Here is a 13,298-nt window from a genome sequence, read left to right on the forward strand (position 1 = left end):
GGAAACATCTGCCTTCTGCTGGCCACAGCCTGGCCTGGCTGTGCATTATGGGCATTACGCCAGCACTGCCGGCACTCGCGGTGAGTCATTCCAGTTTCTGGGAAGTGAACGCTAGCTGTCTTCAGCCCACGGGACCCCACGGCCAGCAGCGCCCAAGCCCCTGTCCTCCCTAGGGATGCACCCTGGTGCCCTCCCACCAGAAACAGGCTGGCACAGCCAGACCTGCAGGGAAACCTTAGATGGCCAAGATGCGCCTGAGGCTGGTGCCACACGGAGAACAGGTGCATGAGGACAGGTAAAGACTGGCCAAATTAAGGATGAAGTTGCCAGCAAAATGACCAGGGGTCATCTTTCCTCCGTTTCAGCAGGAGCAGGCTGTAAAGCCCAGCAGCTCTGTAAAATCCAGCAGTCCCAAACATCTCCCCTCACACCCATCTCACATCCATTAGACATTTCCAATTAATAATGCCAGGCAGTGACACAAAGCAATTTGTTTATTCAGATCAACCTTTTAATCCCATCTCGCCTTCAAAATAAATTACCAAATAAACTCTTCCACGAACTATGCTCTAAATCAGGAGGTGGTCATAGGAGAAAAGCTTCCCACCGGAGAAAAGAAATTTTTAAAAATTAAACTTTTTTTGGGAACTTGTTTTAGTTTGACTGATTTGTTCCTTCCCAAAATGTTAGGATTCTGCAACATTTTAACCTGACAAAAAAATCAGAATACAGTAACAGCAGATTCTTTGCTCAATCATACATCAGTCAAATGATCATAAAACAGTACCAATACAAGGGAATTGCTTCTACAAAATCCTGAAATAAACATTCCTGGAAAACAGTCATTTTTTAAAATTTATTTGGTTTTGATGTGTCGTACCGGCCTGTTTTACTGGGGTAAGTGGATTTTAAAAAATAGTTAAATAAAAAAACCTGACACAGCATTTTGCAGCAGGTTATCTCAATGCACAACAAGCTCTTAGAAATTAAGCCTCAAAATATCTCTGTAAGCCAAGAACTTTACAAGCAGGGAAACTTGCATCAACAGGCTAAGTAAAAAGTCAAGATCATACAAGAACTTGCTTTTGACTCTTGTGACGATCATATCACATCACAATATTTTGTAGAGAATGATTTATGATGACTGTTTCATGTTAGTGTTATCCTGCTGGAAAGTAACCCCTCCGTAAGATGGGATGGTTTTGAGTAGAACAGTCTGATCCATTACAAACCTTTTTCAGATTTAACCTGCTAACTGTGAGCTTTCAAACACTAAACCCACGTGGATCCTCAGTTATTTTCATACCAAAATGCAAGTGCTGTATCACGCTAAAACTGCACAGTAAGGCTGATGTAGCAATGAGCACCAGCTGCGTCATTAGAGAAGTGCAACTCTACAGATCACAGGGTGTTTGTACCATCTTTTACTGTAGGTTGGGTTCCCCATCCCCACTTTTTTTTTTTTTTTTTTTTTTGCTTTTACTTGGCTTTAGATTTTGGCTTAGCCAGTTGCCAGTGCTCCCAGGCACCTACTCTCAAGGGACTTGTCTTGCCCTCATTACCAGCAGGTGTCACGTTGAAGGATGTGAAATATCCTTGCTGCCAAGCTCAGGCTGCAGCCCCTGCTCTGGGGATTGCTGGGGAAAGCCCCGCTCCCTCTTTGCCCTGCCAGGGCAGAAGTCAGTGCCAGCACCTTGAGCAACCCTATGTCCACAAGTTTCCTACTTGCACCGTCTCTCTCCACAGTGCAAAGCTCCCCCTGCCAGCTGCCCGCAGCGCCAGGCTATCAGGCAGCTGGTCTAACTCCTCCCTTAGCGGCACCCTGCCCCTCTGACCACAAGATTATTTATTGATTAATAGTCGTCTATTTCTGTAAAAGAGCAAAAACGCCTCTCCGTGTGAAAAAGTTTAAATATATAAAAACACTTCATAAAAATATTTATTAAAAAAATCAAAATGCCCCATGAGCCTGTAAACATTGCCTGTAAAAGCTCTGTTAGCTGGAATATTTGGAAATATTTGGAAAGAGTCATTCAGGCTCTTTTCTGCCCTGTCCAGTAAGATTTTAAGATAACCAATACAAATGCCACTTGTCTTGTACTGCGACCCTCATCCCACCCGTTCTTCTTCCTCCTCCTTTGTTTCTGCTGTAGCAGTTCCAGTCCCAATGCTGGCATTTTCTTTCGAGGCATCATTTGTCTTTGCTTTTAACAGAGTTCAGCACGGCCTGATTCTGAGCCTTTCTTGTGGGGTGGCTTTGAGGTCTGATTGGTAACACGAGCAATACCAGGATGCTTAGGATGTGCATGTGAAAATACATAGACCTGGGAACAAAAGCAGAAAGAGAATATTACATTTTTATTGGTAATAACATTAACTGCAACCTCAGTAAGCCCATGCAGAATTTATTGCTAAGGGGTGAATGCGGCAGGTATGAACCTCACCTAGAAAGCACAAAAACACAGCCTTGAATTTTACACAGCCTATGCCTGTAGTATGCTGGCCTTGATGATAATTTTGCCGTGGATGTTAATAAGGTAAGGAATCAATGGCAAACTCCGGAATCCACAGCTCAGATAAACACATGTAATTCAACTCCAGACTTACTCAGCACATCTCTCTTTTGATGTTGAGAGTGTAGAAGGCTACATCCTGAAGAAACAAATTTCATGCTTAGGACATCCAACTTGTACAAGTTTTAAAAAAATAAAAGCGACAGAAAGAAAAAATAAATTCATTCCAAGTGCTGAGATCTGAAATAAATCAAAACACCTAACTTTTAACTGGGGAAGGTCAGGTAATGATGTTTACAGAAGGGTTGTGGTTTTGAAGGCAACTACTCGGAGATATCTTTATTTGGGATCTTTATTTGTATCTTTTTATTCAATAAAAATGTAAAATATTTTTATTTCCAATGATTCAGTATACACAAGATTGAACTGATATAAAAAATACTTAAACCAATTACACAGAGCTCTGGCAGCCTGGGAAGGATGACATTTGGGAACAGTGCAGTCCAGCTCTTAACCCTGGGATGCACCTTTCTAGGAGCTCCTTTATGCTTCTTACCATAGTTCTTAATATCGTTGCAAGGTGCTTAAGACCACTGCTAGGTGTGCAGTGCTCCAAAAATTCACGCCCTGGGCAAAGGCCTACAATTTCCTTGCTTAACAGTCTTTAAGATTAAATGATAACTCTGTTCAAAGTCACTACAGCAAAAAACATTAAGGAATGAAACTAAGATTTGGAGCCATTTTCATATTGTAAGTTTTCTGTGTTGAAATCAACTGTTTTAAGAAACAGGAACAGAAAATGCCAAAATTCAACCCCCTTCAAACAGACTTACTGACAGCAGCTATCTTGACTACCAATTCTATGTCTTTTATGTTAGAGGGAATTGGCTTTCTTCATAACCAAAACCTGTTAAGTCTATGTTGGCGGTTCGCTGTAGAGTGAAAGAGAAGCAAAGCAACACAGTCCAGTCTCCCTTTTCAAATTACTTTCTCTATTTCAAGGTATTTTTATTAGAGTATATCCCATATACTCTGTGACACCAGTGTTTTCTTATTTTTAAGGAACCTAGGGAAGTAGTCACTTCTTATGGAAGTATTCAAAAAGAAAAGCATACTCGTTTCAAGAAGTACTGCACTACCAGGCACCCTCCCTATCTCCTGCTGAGCGGTCACATCTCCTGCTGGAAACCTGCTCCTTTCTCATCCAGTCCTTCCTACCACCAGCTCACGTCATTCCTAGCCCATCCAGCCCTGGCCATTGTCAATGGTTGAGACTCGACTGCTTTGAAAAAGGGAACTGAGTCACACAAGGACACAGAAAGACTGAGAGGTACAAGTGAAGTGCTCTGCCTTGGCATTACCATCATCTTATGAAGTTACAGGAACACAAAATCACCCCTTAACACATTATTAAGCATCCTGTTGGAACTCCTGTCGCATGTGATGAAATGCCAACTGCTCTTCCGTGTGGTTTGGGTTATTTAACAAAAGCCTGCGACAGTCTGGAGAATAACAGTCAAGAGGAGAGGACTCACTTGTAAAACTTAATGGTGGGCTCAACAGCCAGCATAACAAATGGTGCAACAGTATAGCACACAGCCAGCTGAGTGACAACCCAGGTGACGGCATCATAGGCTATCTTGAGAGGCACTGAAGAGAGGAAGTAATGTCTGCAATTGTTTCTTATCTGCAGGTCAGGGAAAAGTAAACAGAAAATTACAGAAGTTCATTTCTTCGGCAAAGTCACGCGGATGCATTGTAGTGTGTGATTCTCCATGTATCATCAGCATTAACATTACAGAAATGTTCATACACCAGTTGGAAAGCACTGAGGGCAGGGGACAGACGCGTATTAACTAGCATATCCCAGATCCCACAGTCAGCCAGCGGCAAGCAGAGAAGCATCCCCAGCCTCCTGTCCACAAATCATGGGAGCAGACCCTCCTCCTGGGTTATCTGCTCAGACCCTCCTCCTGGGCATCTGCTACAGGATCTTTGGGGAGGGGGATCGTTACGATTCGATCCTTCTCCCTCCTGGTTTTGAGTTATCACTGGTTATAAATGGTGAAAGAAAGTTACTTTAAATGAACAAATAGGTGTTTACACCTGCAAGTGTGTGCTGTTCCCTAGAGATTTTGGGTTAGCTTCACGTCTACGAAATCCTCATAAATGAAAGGCTGAAAGATCAGCAGTGATAAATTTAACAATGTTGCCTGTTCTGTCTTTGGTGACTCTACCCAAGATGAAGCCCATAAACAGAGAGACCAGTTCACTGCATCAATTGCATCCACACGAAAGAGTTTCAGTTTGGGCTGGTGCTCAACCCGTAACAGCTTCTTGTGGAAGACTGGGCCCAGGGCCGAGTCATGCCAGCATGTAGGCAACATGACCTAGGAGAAGTCTGGACTCTGCCATGAACTAGGAGGAGTCTGGAGACTTCACCATGACCTAGGAGAAGTCCAGACTCCGCCATGAGCTAGAAGTTTGGACTCCAACATGACCTTGAATCCCAAGCTAATCTGACTGCATGGACATAGCTGGTGGCACTACCAACTGTACACCCACAAGCAACATACCCTGTGACAAGCCAGCGACAACATCGCAGCACATGCAGAACCGGTGCAGGTTATAACTGCTGGGGGTACTGCGTAATTAGCATCAATACAGAACAAAGTTTTGGTGAACATCAAGCCTGCAAAGGCACAGAAGAGGGCTCAAAGCAGGGACAACCTGCTTGACCATGCCAGGGTGGTCCCTGCAACTGGCAACTGGAGAGTATCTAGCATGGGCCTTAGGAGAGAACAACGAAAGGTACATACTGCTCTGGCTGCGAGTGTGATAAGGATTCCAGTGAGAAACGTAAAATAATATCCAGGATAGATACCATGCCACAGGGCCGACAGGATGAATGTTAAAGCCGTAGGGTACCAGGGAGCTCTGTCATAGCAGACACTGCAAAAACAAAAACAAAACAAGATGAGGCTGAATACAGCTGGACAATGGACACTGCACTTCAAATCATCTCTGTTTTTAAGGTCTGTTTTAGTCTGTTTTCTTAATGGTCTTATATTGCCTCCGTTGCAGACCAGGGCGAAGCACTCTCCATTTAGACGGTGGCTTAGATGGAAAGAGGAAGGGTGTTTTTATGCACTGAGTATCCAAAGAGTGCCTATACAAATATTCCCAGTGCTCACAGCGTTTAAATAAATAATGGGGCAAAGGCCAGGCAAGGCTTCATTTGCCTTTATTCCTCTATCTGGAACCAGACACTACCCTTCAAAACTCTGATGGCAGATGAAGAGCGAGCTGAAAGACAAAGAGACGCGACCTCAGCCTTCAATGGTGAGCAGAGGTATTTTTAAGCACTGTTATTTGGCAGATGCTGGGGACAACAGGGAGAGCCATAAGCCATTGCAAAGCAGAGCATTCCTGCTAAATTTAGCAGCCCAAAACCTCACTCTAAAGACACAAGCAAATGATACCAGTTCAAAAACACACCAACCAGTCTATGAACTCTCTGAAGTTTGACTGAAATGCTGTGATCCAACGAAACGAGTCAAGATAACGCACTTGTTACCAGGAAGATCATTTGAATCATGAAAAATAGTAGACATTGACTTTTAAGATGTATATATTTAACAAGAAAAATAGTTATGACACCTACAATAAATCTGCGTCTGCATTTCAGACACCACATAGAGTGTAGGTTGAGCTTTAATCATGTCCAAAAGTGTAACAAGTAACATGAGACAGCTCAACCTACAAAATTTGGACTTATGCTTGTATTTATATGTGCCTTAACAGTCACGGGTTAAAATCAGATCCTCCCAGTGCTATCAGAAGTCTCCTCCATATCCTAACCAGGGGCTCGCTGGCAAACATCTTCTGGTAACTCCGAACCAGACCACACTGGGGCTCTGAAGATTCCCACCGCTTTCCAGTTACAGTTGAACTGGATCCCAGTGACACAGCAAGGCTCACTTCCAGTAGCAGCACACACGGGAAACATACCACAGCAAAGTGAAACAGTACAGCAGGAACAACCAAGGGAAACGGCAGCCTAAAAGATGCCATCAGAATGCTATTACTTTTTATTAGGGAAGATCTGAACCGTTCATTTATGACTGTGCTGCTCATATATAAAATGTGGGCGGTTTACATCTGCAGCAATAAAACTTTACAGCACTAAACACCCTTGTATTCCACCAACTGTTACAGACGCAGGGAACAAAAGAAAGAACAAGAGGCTCTACATTTATGAGATACCCCAGTCAGTGGTTTTCTAGGCCAGCTAGAGGTTTTGGGTCTCACAAGCATGTCACTGTCTCATTCCCCTTACCGTTTTAGCCAAGCAGCTGTCTGAATGTTCCAGTTCTCAATGTACATTTTAAAACTCGTCGCCGTCTAAGAAAGAAGTTCACATGAAACGTTAGCACTGAAACCTGTAAAATAATACTTGCATTTTAAGTTAGAGAGGAGATACATGGAAAATATTAATTCTAGTGGCTAACTGTTGTGAAAACTGTGCCACAGTCCGTCGTTACGCTAATATGTTTTGGGAGAGACATTAACTAGGCTGATTGCTCACCGCTAACACTTGGCACTTGCTGTAAAATCTCACTTTGTTTTGTAAAATTAAATACAGTGTTTGGTTATTTTTAAAATTATGGGAAAACTGAAAAGCCTTTTTGTTCTAAATGCTTGGTCTTCCCTTCAGCTCATAAACAGCTTCATTTTTGGAAGAGGTAAGTTACCACCCTTAATGCAGTCTGGACTGCCCTAGAGTGCTATTAAAACAAAGTGTCATAAAAATGAAAAGAAAAGCATTATTATTTGGAGAATGAAGGGGGAAGACTGAAAAACACGGGACAAATAATTTTAGGACTAAATTTAAAAGCCATTTCTCAGCCCAGTGCCCAGCTTGAGAAACAAGAGCCGGGGTCCTGGGAGCACAACCTGTACCTCCTCACAGCACCAGTTTCCCCAGCTTTCGAGGATTGCTGGACTCCATTCAGCATCAGTTCCCCTAGTTCTGGTTAACTTCACCTCTGGTGGTTTCCATCCCCGCTCCCCTTCATTCCTCTCCCACCGACAGAAGCCTCCAAGGACCCTCCTCACCGAGCAGGGGCACGAGCCAGTGACACCACACTATTTTCCAGTATCGGCTGAAGGCAAGGGCACACTGAAAAGATGGATTAAAGGCAAAGGTTCTGGGGGGAATCTATTTTGCACTTCCACACAGAATCCTGAAGGCTGGTACTTCGTCCACTGTGTTTAAAGAGTTAATATTAGCAATTCCAATGCAGTACTGCCACATTTTAACTGTGTTACTGCAACAAGAGAAGCCAAGGAAAATATAATTTCTCTTCCAACTAATATTGTCGCTCTCTTTTGGCCTCCTTTAAGCTCCCTTGTTACATTACCAAGAGAGAAAGTAGTCACTGGCTGTCAAAATATGTGTGCTGCCAAGGCTTGCAAGTCTCCCACAAGCCCATCACATTTTAATGCCCTCACCACCTCTGCCATGTGCTTATCTTCACTAGGATCAGGCCATTTCTTAGCCACATTTAGCACTCAAGTTCCCAGCTGTTAAGCAATTTTGCATATGCAGGTGGCTGTACCTGCTGAAATGCACTGTAGGCATAAACTTCAACTCCCAGAATCGTCATCAGTGCATAAAGTGGCAGTTCAAGGCTTACCCAAAATAATGGTCCCTGTAACCTCTTTTAGTCATTGCACACATGATAAAATCAATGGAGAGCACTGTTTTATGCTCCTGGAAATCATTTCTTCACCCTCATCTCCATTGCCCACGTGACCAGCAAAGGAACTGAGTTTTGAGGAGCCTACAGTTCAGTGGGGAGAGAGGAGCAAAGGCTCCTGTTTCCTTAATTTGTCTTGTCTAAAGGTTAGTGTTGCCTGCACTTCGCTTTCCTCCTTCAAGCAGAAACTACCTCAGCCCATCAGGACCCATCTCCTGCCCCAAAACTCAATCGGATACTGATTCAAGATCTCAGTGTGGTACCCAAGGGTGTTGCCATCATCAGGGACTGCACAGTGTCTCTGGGCTGTGTGTTTGTACAGTTCAAGGAGAGCTGTACACTGAGGATTAATTAAAGTAAATAATAATAATAATTAAAAAAAGACAGAGAAAGGATGTTGAGAAAGAGAGAATGAAAGAGATACTTCCAGTTGTGGCATCTTGCAGTGAAGAATTACAGGGGCTCTTTCATTTTTGACAAGAGCTATTAAAGCACATTTGCTCAGTCAGTCACAGATCATTCAGCAATAAAACAGTCAACTTATTTTCATCTGCTTTTCCTTTTAAAATCGTAACTAAGGAATTACAGGGGGTAGCTCCTCCTATTTCTAAAGAAAAGAAGCCTTGAGAAAGCAGTCTCCCACACATAAGCATTTTCACATCTCACGAGCATTCACAAAATCTTCTTCGGGGCAAATAAATGACATCGGCCATCTTTTGCGTTAGAGAAACAAACATAAACAGCTTACAAAAGGCTGATGGACGTTAAAAGCGTACTGCAGCCACAAGAAACGTGTGACAGCTGTTTTGAGAAACAGTGCTGTTTGCTGGCTGGAGTTCTAGGTCAGCAGCCACCCAAGTGTCACAGAGCCCTGCCAGTCCCATCCAGGCTGCTCAGCTCGTACCTGGTCCCCCCTCAACCCCTGCTTTCCTCCACCTGCAAGAGGCACTCCAGGCACGTGCAGGGACCGAGCCCTTGCAAGCGTTTGTGCGATGCCTGCTCGTGGCTGCCCCTTTCACTACCACCACCCGTCTCAACTGGGTGACAAAAGTTTAGGACCGTTAGAAGTAAATAAACAGAACACACCACAGACAGTGGAGAATCATCGCTGTGAGCAATTCACTGACCTGCTGAACCCAGCCGCAACCTACAGTGATTGACTGCTCATTCATTAAACATCTGATATAATAATTTATTAGCCCTCTATAAACTACTCAGAAATAAAACCTGAATACAGAGTGTGATGAAGCCTGCATGACAGATGCTACTTCTCTGCCCAACAGATAAAATACAAAACCTTCTCCTGTTAAAGACGGGCAGCCTGGTGGCACGGACTCATTTTCCTCCCAGCAAAGCTCTCCCCCATCATCATGCCCATTTTGCTGGAATTACGCCAGTGCAGCCACTCCTTTAACTCACTTCAATGTTCCAGATATTCAAATTGGACAACAGGTCCCAGCGGAAAGAGCCTCTCTCATCGACTCCACTGAATCCATAGCCAGCTGCATTGTTGACTGCATCTGCTGCAATGTCAAAGCAAAACAGGTCAAATCAGACTGCTGGAGGAGCCGAGTCCTCTTCCAAGTCAGTATGGCACTAAACACATGTTCAAGCCAGCTTTGTGGCAACCAGCATCCTTCTTTCAAAGGGAAGCTTCCTCTTGGCAAACGGACATTGCTATAAGGCAACACAAGAGCTATTTCTTCAAGAGTAAAGACTAGCTACTCCCTAGGCAGAAGAAAAAAAAATGATAAAATAACAATGGCGAGAAATCACTTTTCCTATTATTTCACCTTTATTATCCATCTGAGGCAGATATACAAAACTTGCCATAAAATGAATGAGCATTTTCCTCAAAAGGGTACCTGGATATCACAGCCTTTTCCAGAATTCAGAAAACCTGCAGTGTCTCGAAGACACACTTACCATTTCTATTAAGGCTTCCAACACGGTTGTTTTAATTAAGCCTTTCATTCAGACTTCCACAGACAAATCCTTTTGTTAATCCTGTTGCTCAGTGCCTCACTGAAGTACCTCACACCATCTCCACAAATCAAATATTGAGTAACTTCAATTACAGGCTTAACTACTTTAAGTGCAAATAAAAGCTTGGGTAACGGCCGTGTTCCGCATGCTGCGCTCCTGCTCCTTCCCAGGAGCCACCTCACCACCGGGTCTCAGGGTTCTGCTCTTAACGTGCCTATCCCAGAAATCCTCTCTCGGAATACTAAGGATTCATTATCTCCGAATCACAAGGTGCAGCCAGCACTGAGGATTATTGGAAGAAAAAGGAAAGTGAAAATACAGGTAAGGCTTTTCCCTTTAGATCATTTACAAAATACAAGCCTGGTTAAGTTATGCTCTAAGTAAAGTCAGCATCTCTTTCCCAAGAGTGAAAACTGATTTTGCTTTGCAGATGCGATGAGTACAGACACAAGCTCATGGACAAGCACTAATGCCCAAACCAGGGAAAGAACCTAATTAAAATCAACAAGGCTAACAACAAATAAGTGAGAAACCTTCCCTAACCCAAAACTTTCCATTTTATTTTCCACTTTACTAAATAAGCTAGATTTAAACTGATGGGAAGAAAGGTCTCCAAGAGTTTTCCATTTTCTCTCTGTTTCAAAAAAAAACGGCACCCAAACAACAGACCTGCCTGAAACTGGTCCTGCCCAAGCTCAGAGACTGGAGCTGCACGGAACTGTCACCCCAGAGCAGGGGCACTCTTGGGTTTGCTCCAGGGGTGCCAGGGACCACTTACAGCATTTCTTTGCCAAAAGCAAGAAACCAGAAATCCAGGGACCTAATAATACAGCAGGCCCACCAGCCTCTGGCTTCCCGAGCTGCTGCCTGCAAGCAAGGCATGAAGCACAGAAGAATTGCAGTTGCCCCCACTCAAACTGCTCACAACCCCCTGAGCTCCGCACAGCCCGGCAGAGGTTTCCCGGCTGCCTTGAGCAGCTCTGGCACATCGCTTGCACGGCTCCTTGGATGCAGGCGCTCAGACCCAGATCAGTTTTATCGACAGCTCGGAGTTAGGTTTGCAGCCATGGTCCCATGGCTATGGCTAACGCAGCAAGAAGCTGGATTTTCCGTCTTTCCATGGATCTGGAGGAACTGAGCCATGCCACTCTCGCACAACAGCGTGCCTGTCCTTTTCTGAGGACCACGCCACCAGGAGCTAAACTGCAAATGGATAAAGTGTCTCTGTTCTGCTGCCTGGATCTGCAATGTGAATAATAAAGGCTGCACCCTCCAGTATGCAATGCATGCTTTTCCTGAACCACCTCATTTTTAAGATATTTCTACGGCCTCTTATTATGGCTCAGTCACGTTACAAATCCAAGTTCAGTTCACTTCTTTGATAATGGACTTTTAGTTAACTGATAATGCCAGAAAAAAAATGGAGGCAACGATTTAACATTGGATCCCACAAAAATAAGTTTCTGAGCAAGCAATTCTTTATCCCAAAGCCTTTCCCATCCCAGACACGCCAGCCCTGGCTGTCTTCCCTCAATCTGTCAGTTATATTCCCAGCAGTTTAATCACAGCCTCACGATAAATTTTCTGGCTCTTTCCATCCCATCTCAATGACACTTTCAGCTTCAGGTACATGCATTGCTGGCGGGGCTTTCAGGATCAACCCTACACACATGGTCTTGTAATAGCAGCAGAAAAAATTCAGCCTCTCAATTTTTAGCCTGGCCTAGAAGGATCTGACTCCTCACACATGGATGGGAAAGGTGGCATCTAAAATAGGAAGAAGGTAAAACATAAAAAGATTATTTTGACCACCAGTCTAGCTGGTTCCCAATAAAAACAGTTTGCTTCTCTCTAGAATAAGGCCCCTTCCTTCTCTTTTTCCCTGCAGAGATTCTTGGGTCCTTCCCATCTTCTCCTTTGTTCCCCGCCTTCCCCATAGTTCTCCAGTCCTTTTTCTTGACAACTCCAAGCTGATGTGTGTACCGGACCCCACAGTGCCTTAGGGGCAAAGCCTGACTTCAGCCCCCCAGCATGCACCACCGTTTTCTATCACAGGTGCCTGAGCTAAAGATGCCTCCAAAAGAAAAAGAGAGGTCTGTCTGCACCGCGACGGGCTAGCAAAGCCTGAGCCAGCATGACACATTTTAACCTCCCAGCCCCACTGACCTAATTGGCAAATTATGAATAAAACACAAAAAACAAGGTTCAGAGGAAGCAAATATTTTTTTTTTCCTAAGACAACCTGTAAAAATTATTCTGGTACAATAACAAAGCTTTAAGCAAGAGGGAATTGTTACATTGACTTTACTGGCAAGAAGCTGAAAAGCAGACTGGTCTCCAGAGGCAGAGGGTGTCAGACAAGCTGGAGGAAATTTTATGCATGTTTTTCAAAACTTCTGACATCTTCCCACTTCAGTGGGGTCCACTGCCTGCAGGAACACATGTACATCTCCCATGTGAACTACAGGTCTAGGGACTAATCTATTTTTTTTCCTGTCAAGTGTTTCAGACCCCCTTCTCCTATATATGAACTTCTTTGTTACCCAGAAAAATAAGTGATACAGCCAGACTTACCTAACGTCCATGCGAAGTAATACTTTGGTTTTGCTGCCTGTGTTACAACATACAGGTAACCAAGTCTTGATAAGAAGGGTGTTTTATCAAGAAATTCATTATCAATAATATATGCCATAGGAAAGCTCTTGGTAAGCGTCAGGAATAAGATGAGAGATACTAGTGTGATACACAGCTTGTACATCACTGCTCCCTAAAAAGCACAAACAAAAATGAAACATTCATTAGAAACATTTGCTTACAAGGAAAACAAAAAGGCAGTGCTCTTGACATACACAACCAAGGTACTTCGTGAACCAATAAAGTTAGCAGTGACAAACGATAATAATTAATTTAAAAGGGGTAACAAAGAAAAGGCCACAGTCAAAGCTTTGGTTGGTTTACTGGATAGGTAGGAAGGATAATTAGAAGTCAAAATTGGTGATGAACTTCACAAGAGACTCCTACATCAGCTAGCGGAGGT

The 13,298-nt window shown here is 43.7% G+C and overlaps 1 protein-coding gene across 3 annotated transcripts in view; it reads right to left on the reverse strand.

Annotated features, from left to right (window-relative positions):
• Positions 1-476: 476 nt before the first annotated feature.
• Positions 477-13,298, reverse strand: part of MBOAT1 (membrane bound O-acyltransferase domain containing 1) — a 58,035-nt gene continuing 45,213 nt past the window's right edge. For all 3 annotated transcript variants that reach the window (XM_055800089.1, XM_055800090.1, XM_055800087.1), the window contains 6 exons: positions 12,836-13,028; positions 9,695-9,798; positions 6,853-6,917; positions 5,333-5,465; positions 4,049-4,200; positions 477-2,324 (listed from right to left, as the gene is read on the reverse strand). In XM_055800089.1, coding sequence (XP_055656064.1) covers positions 2,192-2,324; positions 4,049-4,200; positions 5,333-5,465; positions 6,853-6,917; positions 9,695-9,798; positions 12,836-13,028 — 780 coding nt within the window. In that variant the 3' untranslated portion in view covers positions 477-2,191. The remainder of the gene's footprint in view (positions 2,325-4,048; positions 4,201-5,332; positions 5,466-6,852; positions 6,918-9,694; positions 9,799-12,835; positions 13,029-13,298) is intronic.

Source organism: Falco peregrinus, chromosome 3, assembly GCF_023634155.1.
Source record: "Falco peregrinus isolate bFalPer1 chromosome 3, bFalPer1.pri, whole genome shotgun sequence".
In the NCBI taxonomy this organism is placed as follows: Eukaryota; Metazoa; Chordata; class Aves; order Falconiformes; family Falconidae; genus Falco; species Falco peregrinus.